The sequence below is a fragment of the Nannospalax galili genome, unplaced genomic scaffold (assembly GCF_000622305.1).
Source record: "Nannospalax galili isolate Female #2095 unplaced genomic scaffold, S.galili_v1.0 scaffold974, whole genome shotgun sequence".
Classification (NCBI taxonomy): Eukaryota; Metazoa; Chordata; class Mammalia; order Rodentia; family Spalacidae; genus Nannospalax; species Nannospalax galili.
This window is the reverse complement of record NW_008335438.1, coordinates 3,508,456-3,523,382: the sequence shown is the minus strand read 5'-3', so window position 1 is coordinate 3,523,382 and position 14,927 is coordinate 3,508,456. Positions and strand designations below refer to the sequence as shown.

At 41.9% G+C, this 14,927-nt stretch overlaps 1 protein-coding gene and 1 pseudogene across 1 annotated transcript in view; one reads left to right on the top strand and one right to left on the bottom strand.

The window, feature by feature from the left end:
- Fam160b1 (family with sequence similarity 160 member B1) overlaps positions 1–14,921 on the bottom strand; it is a 40,959-nt gene extending 26,038 nt beyond the window's left edge. The window contains exons 1-5 of the mRNA XM_008830238.3: positions 14,697–14,921; positions 6,183–6,261; positions 3,791–3,960; positions 1,642–1,746; positions 687–809 (exon numbers count right to left, since the gene is read on the bottom strand). Of these exons, the coding sequence (XP_008828460.1) occupies positions 687–809; positions 1,642–1,746; positions 3,791–3,960; positions 6,183–6,261; positions 14,697–14,741 (522 nt within the window). The 5' untranslated portion in view covers positions 14,742–14,921. The remainder of the gene's footprint in view (positions 1–686; positions 810–1,641; positions 1,747–3,790; positions 3,961–6,182; positions 6,262–14,696) is intronic.
- Positions 14,794–14,927, top strand: part of LOC103731770 — a 139,571-nt pseudogene continuing 139,437 nt past the window's right edge.

Below are 14,927 nucleotides of genomic sequence, written 5' to 3'. Positions count from 1 at the left end.
TCTTATAGGGTTTATACTGAGTACAATATTGTATAACTGTAATAATTCAACTGTAAACCTAAAAATTTACAGCCAAATTTGAAAGAGATGCATCCTACCTCAGGAAAACGTTATTGAATATGTCAATTGTGTTGTAATGATATACTTCTTCTAAGTATGTTGTTATTAAATAAATCATTTTTAAAAATTAAAAAAAAAACAAAAAAAAAACAAAAAAAACTGTAGGTAAAATATAAAATACCAGTTACTTGGTGACTGTGGCTATAAAAATAGTATAAAATGCTGGAGCCACCACTGCACACGAAGCTGGGGGTCATGCGTGATTCTGCACATTGGTTCACTGTATCTGCTGTCCTTTAACAGGCCACATTACTCCCTCACACAGTATACAGCAGTCCATAAACCTCTGTGCTGTCTCTTTAAGTTCACTCTCCCTAAATTGTGGCTTTGCATCTGTCCAGTCTCAATCCTGGCCTGTGTATCTGGCTCAACTTCATTCTTCAAAAATGCCTTCCCTGGTGGATTTCAAGTTAGAACAAACAGCAATCTTACAAGAAATCATACTGGGAAGGGGAACAACTATCTGATAACTTGTAAAATGGTATTGCACCTAACGTTATTCAGAGTTCCACTTTCATAAGGAGCTGAATGCAAGCATACTGTGAAGTCAGAGAAGTGTGGCATACCTCCAGAAAAAAGTTAACCAAGTAGGGATCCTGTTTCAGCTTTGCACACACGATGCAGAGAAACTGAATCTCTTCATTTTCCGTTGGTGTTGCAAGGACTTCACCACACAGTCGGATTAATTTCTGTTAAAAATAATTTTTTAAACTTTTAAAGTATGTAACTAGTCATTCATGACCTTAAATATATTTAAAATTTTCAAATAATTAAAAAAAACCCTTTCCATTAAATAGAACACAGCAATGGTTACAATTACCTATATCAAAATAAATTTATGAGTTCAGTAAATTTTCAAGTATATTACAACTAAAAAATTAATGAGGTATATAATAAACTCTTTTAGTGATGCCACGGAGGTAAAGTAAAAAGAAAATTAATGTAGGCTGGGCATGATGGCACTCACCATTAATCCCAGCACTCAGGAGGCAGAGGCAGGCAGATCTCTGTGAGTTCAAGGCCGGCTTGGTCACATACACAGTTCAAGGCCAGCTGGGGCTACAGAGAGACTCTGTTTCAAAAAGACCAAAAAAAAGTATAAAGAGAAATATAAAAATGAAGATAGATAAGAAAACACCAAAATGTTTGCTGATTTTCATGCTATTTTAGAAAATTTTCTTCTATTAACTTTACTCTTAGAAAAACAATTTATGGGGCTGGAGAAATGGCTCAGTGGTTAAGAACACCAGTTGTTCTTGCAGAAGACCCAGGTTTGAATCCCAGCACCCACGTGGCAGCTAACAGCTGTCTGTAACTCCAGTCCCAGGGGATCCGAAAGCCTCTTCTGACCTCCGCGGGCATTGCACGACACAGGTGCACTTACCTACATGCAGGCAATACACACATACACATAAAATAAAAATAATAAATAAAATTAAAGAAAAAAAGAAAAACAATTCAAAGTTACTTGTATACTAAATTTGATAATTTGATGTAATTTGAAGTAAGGGGAGAGGATACCTGCACAGGCCTGTGGACGTTAATGTGTGGGAGCAGCGGCTGCCGGATTCTTCCCAGGAGCTTAGTGTAGAACACCAAAACCTGCTGTTTCATCCCTGGAGGACACTGGGCACAGGAGAAAAGGGAAGCGACAGAACAGATCACACACTTGCACACAAATGCTTGACAGACAGCACAGACCATGTCTACTGACCTAGTCCATCCTCAAAGACAATGCCATTGGCCAGTTCATGACTGTCAGAATAAGTTTCTGTTAACAGTAATGAGTGGCATTCTAGAAACATGATCATATATCTGAGGCCATGATACAGCATGGATAATGTGTTGCTGAAACTGTAGTTGGCTTTAAGCAAAGTCAGGCGGGTAAATGCTGGGTGATAGGGAGTCATGAGAGTTAACTACCTGCCAGAGTGAGGGCAGAATCTTGTTATACAACAAGACAAGCAACCACTAACTTCCCATCATCCACAGAGACAAATAAAGTCTAATATGCATACTTCATAAGAGGAATAGTTTATGGCATAAACTATTTTAATATTTTATACCAGTTGCAAAAATACTCACTTTATGATTATTATGGACAAAGAATATTTACTAAAAGTTTTTATAGCATGTCAGCTATTTACTGAAAAATCGTAAGCCTGATGATCACTTACACTGTAGATTAAGAGAGCATGGGTCAACCAATTCTACGTTCTGTAACAGCCACTGTCTACAGTTAAAGCACAGTCACAAAATGTGCTATTCCTAAGGCATCATCAGAGACTCTACCTGGAAATAGTCCAAATATAATCTTAAGCACAGTAATAGTTTTGGACTGCAACTACTTTATATTATTTAGATAAAATACTACTAATATTCACAATCACATGTCAGAAATAGATTTACTACTAGTAGTAACATTTTGCTAAACCATTAATATCGTATTCTATTCAGTGTTGTAAAATCCTTTACTCCAAAGGACAGGGAAAAGAACAGAGGGTGAGAATACATTTTAGGTTACTAGGGAGCAAGTCTATTCTTCCAGCCTGATCTACATAGTGAGTTCCAGGCCAGCTGGGACTATAGGGAGACCTTGTCTTAAAAAAAATAAATAAATAAAATTATGAGGAAAAAGGAGTGTGAGTGAGTTTAACTTAAATATACTTCAAAATGAATTTGCTATTATAGAGTTAGTTAAATGGAAACTGTCTTTAGTACTATTCAAAACTACTTGGTCTGCTAGCTTTAGTTTGTTTTTTGCATTTATTGCAGAAATTCACATAACAGAACCATAGAGTTTTAGAGCTTACAATTATTTCCAAGTTTTTAAAGATCAGCCAAAGACTTGGTAAGGTCACAATGTGTGGCTTTACTGTCTTTTCTGTGTTCAAAGATACTGAGAATTTCACTGCGATCACCTACTACTCTGCAAGGTAGCATGGTGCACACGTTTGAGGTCTAGGAGGGTAGTGGGCGGCATCGTGTAGTTGGTGTTAGTGCATTCTTTGGTGTCTTCCATACAACAACAAAAGGCATTTGACATATTTCTCAAAACATTTCCCTGTCACTAAGGATGCATGAATATAATGTGAAACTTTCTGCGATACAAAATACTATTTATGTGATATATATGATATACTAGCTCGGCAAAAGTATTTAAAAATTCATGAGGCCTAAAATTTGAATTTCATTCACTGTTGATTCACTGGATGTCAGAATAATCAATGACACTCTCTTTTAGAACTCTGAAAATAATCCTTGGGACCCTGATGACACCAGGTTCTTCTCACTCCCTTTGACCATGAGCACATACACTTGAGTTTATCTTTATGAACGCTCACAGTAGGATTCTAAACAGCTAAGTACCACCTGTGGTCCAGAGCCCTGGGGAGCTCTGCTTTCTCTATGGATTTCATAGTCACACAAGTCACGCTAATTTCTCCTCACATCTTGTCTTTTTTTTCCTTTCCCCAGGGCCGAGGACCGAACCCAGGGCCTTGTGCTTGCTAAGCAAGCACTCTACCACTGAGCTAAATCCCCAACCCCCTTCCCCTCATATCTTAACCTTAGCCCTCTATCTCTACAATTAAACTGAGCATTTGGCACCCTATTCCACAGCATTACTGTGTGTTATGTGCCAAGAACACAGTGTAGGGTAGGAACTTACATCAGCCTTCCCTAAGGTATACAGTGTTTCTAGGATCTTGTGATGGAGCAGGTACTCCATACACGGCCCCGTCTCTCCAGATTCCCGCTCATTTTCCTCTTGAACCAGTATGTCTAACATCTGTTCCAGATGAGATGGAATGTTTGTATCGGTCACTGGGGCTTTATCATCTAAACAGTAGAAAAAGGCAAACACTCAAGTACTTTGAAACTTTATATTCACAAATAAAATACCCTCCCTTTGCCCCCATTTCAAGTCAAACAGAGAAATCTGAGCCACGTGTGAGTTTTACACATTTATTTTTGCTAGCTCCAAGGTGAGCCCTCTGTCATATTCTTATCAATAGTGGTCAATATCCTGAAACATATTCTGCCAGCTAATGTTCAACTGTAAACATTTAGAAATAACCCCGGAAGACAAGCTAGTTTCTGTTGTCCACTCTGTCATTCCTGACCTCCCAACCTTTCGATGCTTTTTGGTTGCTACTTTCCATCTCATGAGTTCTATCAGCCTTTAAAGCCTAGGCCAGATTGCAGTTCCAATTTCTTCTCTATTCACCCTCTCTCTGCACCTGAAGCTCTACCTCAGACTTGATGTGGCCCTGACCTCACTGTAATGCACACACTTGTTTCTGCTACTAGACGGAGAAAAAGCTGTTTATAGCAAGACTTTCTGCATTTCTTTAAAGCCCCAGAGAAGGAAAACAAATCACAAAGGCTAAGAATAATATTTTAAAAGACAGCTCCTCCCAAAAAGGATCTCTAGGGATCTGTCAGTTAAACATCAAATAAATTCTAGTGAATGTAAATTACATTTTATGTTTAAAGCTTATTGTGTAGATATAAAGGATTTTTTCTTTTTTAAAATTTAAATTAATTTATATTTTATGTCTATGAATATTTTGCCTGCATATATGTAAGTGTACTCACGTGTGCAACGCCCATGAATGAAAGAGGGCATCAGATCCTCTGGAACTGGAGTTACAGAGGGTCATCAGCCACCATGTGGGTGCTGTGAGCCAAACCTTGGCAGCCAGTGCTCTTAACCGCTGAACTACCTTTCTAGCCCAATTTTTTAAGCATGAATTACCTATGACCTCATCAGCTTCCCAAATCAACTATTCTCATTTTTTTCACCCTTCCTTTGGTTAAATGAAGTATGTCCCCATATCCTGTAGTGTCTAACTACACAGTCCTTAGGGAGCACAGTACAAATAACAGGCTGTCAAGCCTTGGCACGTGGGACATATGCAACCCTACCATCAGTTCTTAAAAATAAAGTTGTGCTGCAACCAAGGAACGCCCACTCCTCTATGTTTTACTGAGGGCTGCCTTTGCACTTCAACAGCACAGGGTAAGGTGTGCCAAGGAGACCATGGCCTATAAAGCCTGGAATATAAACTACCTGGCCCTGCATAGAAAAAAATCTACTCACCCTTAAACTAAACTATGCATATTCCCCCTATTATCTTCCATCCTTCCACTTACTGATAAAATAGAAGCAATCAGGAGATACCTTCTAAAGATTCTTTACACCACACTTACCCCTGGCCTGCATTTGGACCTGTTCGGCTTTCTGCTTGTTTTCATGAATAAGCTGTCTACCTGCTTCCTACAGGCCAAGTCTCCACATGAACACTATACACTACATCGTCTCTTCCCACCACCCGGTCCACACCACCGTTGTCTCACGTGAATCACAGCAATGGTGCTCTCAAAGTTCTGCCAATTTCCTGTAGTGACTCTAAAGCTAAGCCTTTTCACAGAAGCTGAAGTGACTGCTTAATCACAGACTACATTACAGCTCTACTCAAAACCCTCCAAGGCTTCCGCAGTAGAGCAAAGCAGAAGTCCCTAGGATGGCTCAGGAGGCCCTTTGGGGACCCCCTCGCTCTGCAGTAGTTCTGGGATCCACTGGGCAGGAACGTGCTCCTAGGAGCCTAGCTTGGTCCTCTTTCTGGGATACCTCCTCAATTATCCACCAGGCTTGGCTCGTCTAACTTCATATTTCAGCTCTGAAAGGGCTTTAGGCAATGTGCCTTCTATAACCTGGAGTAGTCATCAGTCACCTCCATCCCCAAATACAGGCCCTCTCCCTCAACACTTATCTGACACACTTAAGCATTTTTCCATTACCTCCCCAAGGCAATATATAAGCTCTTCCAGAACAGGGCTGTTGTGTATCTGACTGACAGCTCCATTCCCTAGCCCAGAATAATGCCTAGCACATACACATACAGCAGATACTCAAAGATACTTGTTTTAAATGACCCTAAAAGCTGAATCAGAGGTAAAATTGTTTAAAGTTAAAAATATAATAACTGAACTTATCCTGAAGTAGATCTTAGTGTCAAACACATTTCTGTTTAATCGATACCGGCACTGGTCCTTACCTGAAGTTTCTATGTAGTGATGGGTGATTGCCTTCCAGTGATAGACAAAATCCTCTTGTAAAGGCAGAGATGGTGCAAGCTACACAAACACACAAAGACCACGATTAAGAGCACAGTATTAGAAGTCTCCCATAAAGTTAGCCCTACACTCACCCACTATGACACAAAAACAGCATAAAAAGAAGGGTTGGACTTGTTTCTATATGTCCTATATCAGAAAGAAACAAAATGAGTTGAATTCAAGAAAGTAAAATGGCCAGGCGTGGTGGCGCACACCTTTAGTTCCAGCACGTGGGAGGCAGAGGCAGAGGCAGGCGGCTCTCTGTGAGTTCAAGGCCAGCCTAGTATACAAAGTGAGTTCAGGCCAACTGGGGCTATAGGGAGACCACGTCTCAAAATACCAAAAAAAAAAAAAAAAAAAAAGGAAAAGAAAGAAAGTAGTGATTTGTCGAGAAGAAAAACACATTTATCACCATTATTAATAACCTAGTGTTTGACTTCTCCCCCATTCTGTTACCACGTGACTTCAAAAGTGATTAAACCAAAACATCATTAATCTATGACTGAGGTATCTGCAAAATAGAATTACTGATAACCAGAGGGCTCTGTACCTAGGACTTTGGAAGGGAAAGAAGCAAAAGGCAGCGCTGCAGTTAGTCACACATCAGCACCACAGACACACAGCAAAGCCAGCATCATAATCAGACCGCACCGCTCCCTACTTCTGACTGATGTAAATCTTTTCCTGTGTAAGCCTGGATTAGGCAGTATGTATTTTTAGCAAAATAACTACAGGAACAAGACACTACCAATTTAAATTCCACAAAAATCAAAGACATTTTACATTTTAAGCTTTGAAATGTACTTTAAAAGTTTTAAGACCAAAATTTTATCCCTTCAGCCATCTTACTACAAACCAACAAGCATTTGGGAATGTATGTTACACAGAGAAAGGCTCAGTTCCACCCTCTCCAACGATTTTTCTTTAAAAAGAGTGAGAGGGCTGGGCATGGTGCACACACTTAATCCCAGCACTTGAGAGGCAGAGGGACGTGGATCTCTGTGAGTTCAAGGCCAACCTGGTCTACATAGCAAGTTCCAGGGCAACTGGGGCTATGGGGAGAAAAAGACCAACAACAAAAAATTTAAAAAGAGAGAGAGAGAGAATGAGAAATCCCCTCATTCTCAAGCTATAGGTCAACTTTGGTCAGAAAAGTACAGCACTGACCTAGGTTAGTTTAGAACGAGCAGGTTTCTGTTCAGGGAAGCAAGTAGTGTAGCTCTTCATCTTCCTACGCCTCCTCTACAGTGCCAGGAGTGTCCCACCCTTTGACACTGTGACCAGATGCTGTCATCTACAAAGCTCACACTTAAGAACCTCACTATTCACACACACACACACACACACACACGCACGCACGCACGCGCACACACACACACACACACACACACACACCCATCGCCATCATGTCTTGGGTAAGTTTATGAGTATGTGTTGGGCCTCAGGCTAGGAACCTGCCAGGTGACCTGCAGCAGTCAGGTTTCTCCTGTGCTTCTCCTTGCTGCATGCTGACTCTTGGTTTCCTCCCCAGGGACATCACAGTTGCCAACCCTGTCAAAACAGTTTCTCAACTATTGTGCAACTATGGGTATTGGTCACAGAGATGTTGTCTCTACCCAGAAGGTGAAATGTATTTATGAAGAGAAAGTAGAACTGAAAAATTTTCAATCACTGGCATCGTAAAGCTGACTCTTTCTACACGCCGTCATGTGCACCACTCAGTACAGAATGAAGACAACACAGTAAAAAGGATGCTGTAAAATTTCCTTAGAAAGACTTCACAGGGAGAAAGAGACCTTTGGGAGTACGTAACTTTATAGGGTTAAATGTACTTTACATGGTTAAATGTAACAAGTAGGACAAACAGAAGAGGCAATCACTTTTTCAAAACAATGTCCCTAGTTTTTTAAGGTATATCACAGTTTTTCCTCTTTCCAGGTTATCCCCAGTGGCACCGCACAGTAAGTCACTGACCAGATGCTTTACGGGATTTGTATGGGGGCCTTTGCCATAAAATACCATCAAATCCCAAGCAGGATGCTGTTATAATTACTTTTTGCCCAGTAGGGAGACAGCTGAACACTTCTAAATAGCTAATAACTTAGATGAGTAACAGTATTATTCAAATGTGAATACATTTTCTTCTGCAAAATGCTAGCAAACTTGCCTTTTTTGTTACTACTATGCAAATTATCTGTTTTATCATTGCATAAAACATTTATCCTCTGGGTTTAAAAAAAAAGGTGTGTGAATCAGCATGAAGAGACTGCAATTTAACTTTTTAGCATACAGAGATTAAACTTTTAAAACTTTGAGCAATCATTACCTCAACCCAAAATGGACAGGAACACCCATCTGAGACTTCCTGTCCTCAAGAAGTCTTTTTCCTTCCCATCTCACAGCACCTGTTACTAAGGCTCTCTCCTAGCCTTTACCCCACTTAACTATTGCTTAATTATCCCTCTCCTCCACTAGGCTATAAACTGGACACGGACAGGGATGGAGTCATCTTTTTCATCATGCAGGCTCTTGTTTCCAACTCAATGATGGTAGTATTTTATTTATTTCACGAAGAAATGAAAGGCTCACTAGTCAAGGACATTTGATAATAGTATATACAGGTTAGCACTACAAAGTTTATACATACTGTAGAGGCTCTGTGTGTGTGTGTGTGTGTATGTGTGTGTGTGTGTGTGTGTGTTACTGGAGATTGAACACAGGGCCTTAGAAAGGTTAAGCAAGTACTCTACCACTAAGCCACATCCCCAGTCCTCTTGTTGCTTTTTATTTTGCAGCAGGGCAGGGTCTTACTACATAGCCCGGGCAGGCTTTGAACTTGAGATCCTCCTCTCCAGCTGTCTGAGTAAAGGTATTCCAGGTGTGTGCCACCATGCCCAGTCACAACAGTCTTATACTCTCATGAGAAGTTCCTACTCTGCTCAAACTCCTATAAAGAACCAAAAACCAGGTAACTGACTTGCCTTAAGAAACAATGCTTTTCACTGGAAAACCTGGACTTTCTCCAACATATCCAACACACAAAAGAACTTCCATCAACAACTCCAGTGATAACTAGCGTTCTAACCTCCACCTCTGCTTTGTGTCAAGGAACATGCACATTCTACACCCAGATCAATTAAATCCTCTTCCTGCCACAAACCTACTTTTATCTTTGTTTTGTTGCTTTTATTTAATTTTGTTTGTTTTAAACTTGATCTCATGTAGCCTAGGATGGCCTGAAACTCTTAGGTAGCTGGCTTTGAACTCCTGATCCTCCTGCCTCCACCTCCTGAATACTGGATTACAAGAATGGGCATCCTTGCCTGACTGTTTTTCTTTTCTTTCTTTCTTTCTTTCTTTCTTTCTTTCTTTTTTTTTTTTGTTGTTTTTGTCTTTTTTGAGACAGGGTCTCCTTGTAGGCCCAGCTGTCCTGGAACTCACTATGTAGACCAGGCTGGCCTCGAACTCACAAAGATCTGCCTGCCTCTGCCTCCCAAGTGATGGGATTAAAGGTGTGTGCCACCATGCCAAGCCTTTGTTTTTCTTGAGACAGGTCTTACTCTATAGCCCAGGCTGGCCTGGATCTTACTATATAACCCAGGATGGTCTCAAAGTCATGGAGATACACGTATAAGCCACCACACTGGGCTTTCTCTGAAGTTTTAAAAGACCTTAGCTTTTCTGCCTCGCCATTAGCTCAAGTCTCAAGTAGTTGCAGAGACCTTTCTCCAACTACTCCAAAGTGCCTGCTCCCTTCCTCTAAGATCCCCCTGGCCTGGTCAAGCCAATCATCGGAACAATAGCAGCTGGAAACAAAGCACTCCTATACATCCCATTCTAACCTTTGCAAAAATCCTACGAGATGGATCTAATTACTTCCATTTCATGAGGAAGAAAATAGAGTATACAGACTTAGGTAACTTTCATGTAGGTAGAGAAGAAAGGGACAGAGGCTAGAACCTTGTTCTGTCTGGCTCTAGGGTCTAGGGGCTTTACTGCATTCTTGTGCATTCCTTGCACAATGATTTAATGTGTGTACTTTCTTTCTTTCTTTTTTTTTTTTAATTAAGACAGGGTCTTCTTGTAGCCCCAGCTGGCCTGGAACTCTCTATGTAGACCAGACTGGCCTTGAACTCACAGAGATCTGCCTGCCTCTGCCTCCGGAGTGCTGGGACTAAAGGCGTGTGCCACCACTCTTTATTTCTTAAATTAGACTATAACCACTGTGATCAAGGATACAGATACACCTTGCTTTGTTAGCACTGTGTGGCTCATAGAACACTTGTTGAATAAGAAAAGGACTCAAGTTGGGCATCACTTACTGGAAAAGAATACACTTAAGAAAACACACCTTGTGTTTGATGTTTATATTTCAGTCTCACAACAGAGTAGATTTTTTTTTTTTTTTTTTTTTAAAGAACTGCAAGCCAGCGGCAATGGTGCATGCCAGTGGGAAAACTGCTGGAGAGGCAGGGGGATCATAGAGTTCAAGGCCAACCTGGGTTACACCTTTAGGGTTGGGACGGCTTGGGATAGAAAGCTTGCCCAGGATACAAGAGGCCCAAGTGCAGTCTCCAGGCCTGGGGAAGGGATGTTTGACCCAACAACTGTCATTACTCTTAACTATAATTTGAAAAGAAAACAATGCATTTTGAAGGATGACATCCATTGAACTGGTTAAAATAGATAAAAGCTCACAAACCTGTCCTTTACCGCCTCCCTCAAGGGTAGAATTAGGTGGAATTTAAACTGCCTAGGACCTAGTTCTCAACAAATACTAAATAGAATGATTTATCCTTCAGAAAACTGCTAAGTCATCTGATCTAACCTTAGGACTAAGCTCAGGACACGTTCGATTTCAGACTTGAGACCTGACAACTGGCTAACAGAACACCCTCATTTCTTAAGACTCACCTGAAGGGAGGCGAGAATTACAGTAGAATTTTCACTTTTCGTCAAAATATAAATTTCCCTCCCTTCCTCAAAATGCAGTCTATCAAATGTGAATCTCTGAAAATATTTTATATTTTTCCTTTTTGCAAGGAAAAATTACTGTTAACAGTAATGAGGAAAAAACATGCCAAGAGTGGTAGCATATACCTGTGACCCCAGCGACCTGAGAGGATGAGGCAGGAGGATAACAAATTCCAGGAAAGCCTGGGCAACGTAGTGAGACCCTATTGCAAAATACAAATTATAGGGGGGTGGGGCACTGAGATGGCTAAGTAAAGAAGCTTGCCACCAAGTCTGACAACCTGAGTTCAGTCCCCAGGACCTATAAGGTGGAAGGAGGGAATTGACTCCCCGCAAGCTGTCCTCTGACCTCCACACTTGCTCCATGGTAACATACACACATAGTGCGCATGCGCACGCACACACACACACACACACACACACACACACACACACATAAAAAAGTTCATAATAAAAATTTTAAAAGGGCCAGTGATAAAACTGTGGTAGAGTGTTTATCTAGCATTTACCAAGGGCTTGGGTACAAAACAAAACAAAATACTACAGCAAACGAGGCTGGGTATGCTGGGAATGGTGGCACATGCCTGTAATCCTAGCTCTTGGGAGGTAAAGGCAGGAAGATCAGGAGTTCAAGATCATCTATGGGTAAACAGCAATTTCGAGGCCAGTCTAGGCTATAAGAGATCTGTCTCAAAAACTAAACAAAATAATAAACCCCCAAATTCCACCATCTAACTTCATTTAAATGAATATACATCTGGCCAACATTAAAACAACAACAAAAATGAAGGCTTATCCAATTGAACGTGGAAACCTAGACACTGTTAATACCAAATGGCTGGGAAGCATTGCTCTGCAGAAACAATGCTAAATGAAAAAAGGTCTGGTCACCTGCAGGTCTAGGGTTCCCTCCCACCCCTGAAGAACCCAAATAATTATGTCACTGGAATATTGCATCAGAAAGTAAAAGGAGAGAGGGAAATCCAGCAAACTAAGGAACAGTAACATTTGTTTACAGAATGGGGAAAAAACAAAACAAAACTGAATCACCAGAAACTAAATCTTGGGTTATGAAAAGAACATTCCTAAAATACCCAGGATGGCTTATTTATCATCACGTATGAGTTCCTACCCAGGAGAAGGTTAAAAGGAAAAAAAAAAAAAAAAGTGTATTAAAATTTTTTCTTCACAGGCCATGGGGGAATAAGACTATAATCTCACTACTGGGGAGATGGAAGCAGGAGGATCATGAGTTCAAGGCCAGCCTGGGCCACATGAGACTCTGCCCCAACAAAACAAAGCCAACAAACCAAACAAAGCCAAACATTTCATGAGCAGCGTTTCCTCTCACGCAACTGTGTGGGTGGCAGCACAGCTGGAAACACTAGCTCTGAGCAAATGAACTGGCCATTTCCAGAGGCAAGGCATTTATTTATTCATAGGACCCGGTGAATCGAATTCACTTTTAATTTCTTCCTCGGTGACCTTAGCAAAATAGAGGAACTGGGTATTAAAGAACCACAGTCTTTTAAAAAAATATATTTATTATTTTTATTTTATGTGTATGAGTGTCTTGTCTGTATATATGTAAGTGCACCCGTGTTGTGCAATGCCTGTGGAGGTAGAAGAGGGTGTTGGAGCCCCTGGAACTGGAGTTACAAATGGTTGTTAGCCACCACCTGGGTTGTGGGCACCAAACCTGGGTCTTCTGTGAGAGACACTGAGCCAGCTCTCCAGCCTCAGAACACAGTCTTACATGGACAATTTGGTAGACGCCAATGACACATCCAATTATAAAAAAGACTATGAGAACAAAAAACACAGACCTCAGCACAAAAGTGAGCCTCTAAATCATAAATTCCAGCTATGCTCAGTGGCACATGCCTATAATTTAACACTGTAGAGGCTGAGGCAAGAAATAGCATTCAAGGAGAGCCTAGGTTCCAGGGTGAGCCAGGTTGGGAAACTTAGTAAGATCCTGTTGTAAAATAAAAATTTAAAGAGCAGGAGATATAGCCTAGCATATAACAGGCCCCAGAATTCAATCCTCAGTATAGGAAAATGAATTCTTATTTTCAATGATCTCAATATTAATTCAGTTAGTTCAATTTTAAAGTTAGATGACTCGGTATTCTAAATAAATAAATTTTGCTGTTCTTATAAATGTTACATTCTTTTACATATAATGTTGTTAGGCTATGCTAAGAAAAGTAAAAGCTGTGTCTTTTAACTTTTTTTTTTTTCTGGTATTTTTGAGACATGGGTCTCCCTGTAGCCCAGCTAGCCTGGAACTCGCTATGTAGACCAGGCTAGCCTCAAACTTACAGAGATCTGCCTGCCTCTGCCTCCTGAGGGCTGGGATTAAAGGCAAGCGCCATCATGCCCCTTACAGTGTCTTAAAGTCTGTCATCTCCCCCATGTGCTAAAACTGTTCTTCACTTGACTATCTTTCCTGATTTCATGTTTCCCCAAGAGTTTGTCTAGAGCTATTGTTTTTAACATTTCCCAAATATTACTTAAAAAAACTATACTGAAGTTTTGCTTTAATAATTGAAATTTATAACTCCACTTTATTTTTATTTGACCATTAAAAAAGAAATCATTGTGTTGCTTTTTAAAAATAAGTCATGTGAGCTTGAAAGTGTTGTATCACATACTCTTAACATGGAAAGATGTCATTTTTTAAAAAACGAGCAAAAAATATCTTTCTGAAGGCGTTATTCAATTTGGGCAATTCTCCCTAGAATAAAAGTAAGCTATTAAAGGAAGTGGCTCTCTTCAGCTCTAAAACAGTGGCAAGAAGTACTCTATTTAGGCTCTTCTGGATCTCTACTGTTAGGTAGGATGTTTGAATAATGTCCCTCTGTGCAATGTAAGCACAGCACTGCTGCAGGACACACCAAGAGCGTCCAGGAAGTGCATTATTAGTCAAGAAAAAGGAAACAGACGGTGTCAGCTCAGCGATCTCCAACGCTGCTCAAAGAGAACTGGACCCTGCAAACTCCTATTGCAGACCAATCAATAAGGTCCGACTGAGTTGGACCCTGCCGAGGAAGCAAAAGCTAGCTAGCACCATGATGAAACGGTGCTGAGGGCAGGTTCCCCTCCAGTCCCACCGCCACCTCACACCTCTCCCACCCTCAAAGAGAAGCAAAACAAACCCAGCCCAACTGGGCATGGTGGTTCCTATTGTCTTGCACAACGCTGCCGCTCTTCCCCCAGAGGTTAACGGTCAGGGAGCCGGGGAGCTCCCGGGGCCCGGTCAGAGCAATGGGGCGACCTCCGACGCCGGCCCCGTCGTCCGCGCCGAACCCAGGCGGCTGGGAAGAGGCGCCGGCGGTCAGCCAGGCCTCGGCCCGAGGTCCCGCTGCGGTCCCCGGCCTCGCTTTCCGCAGGGCCCGGCCTCCGAGCGAGCCCGGCCCGCAGGGCACTAGGCCGCCGCTCCCGGCCTGCGGTGCGCCCGCCACCCGGGGCCTTACCGCCTCCACGGCGTGCTGCAGGATGGAGGTGAACTTGGAGAACATCCTGTCCCGGGACTGCAGCAGCCTCTCCCGGGACGACCTGGAGAGCTCCTCGATGCGCCGCCGCCGCCCCTGCTGCGGCTGCCGGGGCCGCTCCAGAGTGAAGGCCGGTGCGGGCCGGAGCGGGCGAGCGGAGGGCGGAGGCCGCGCTGGACCCCGAGCTGCGGCCGTGCGGGAGGCGCGGCGGCT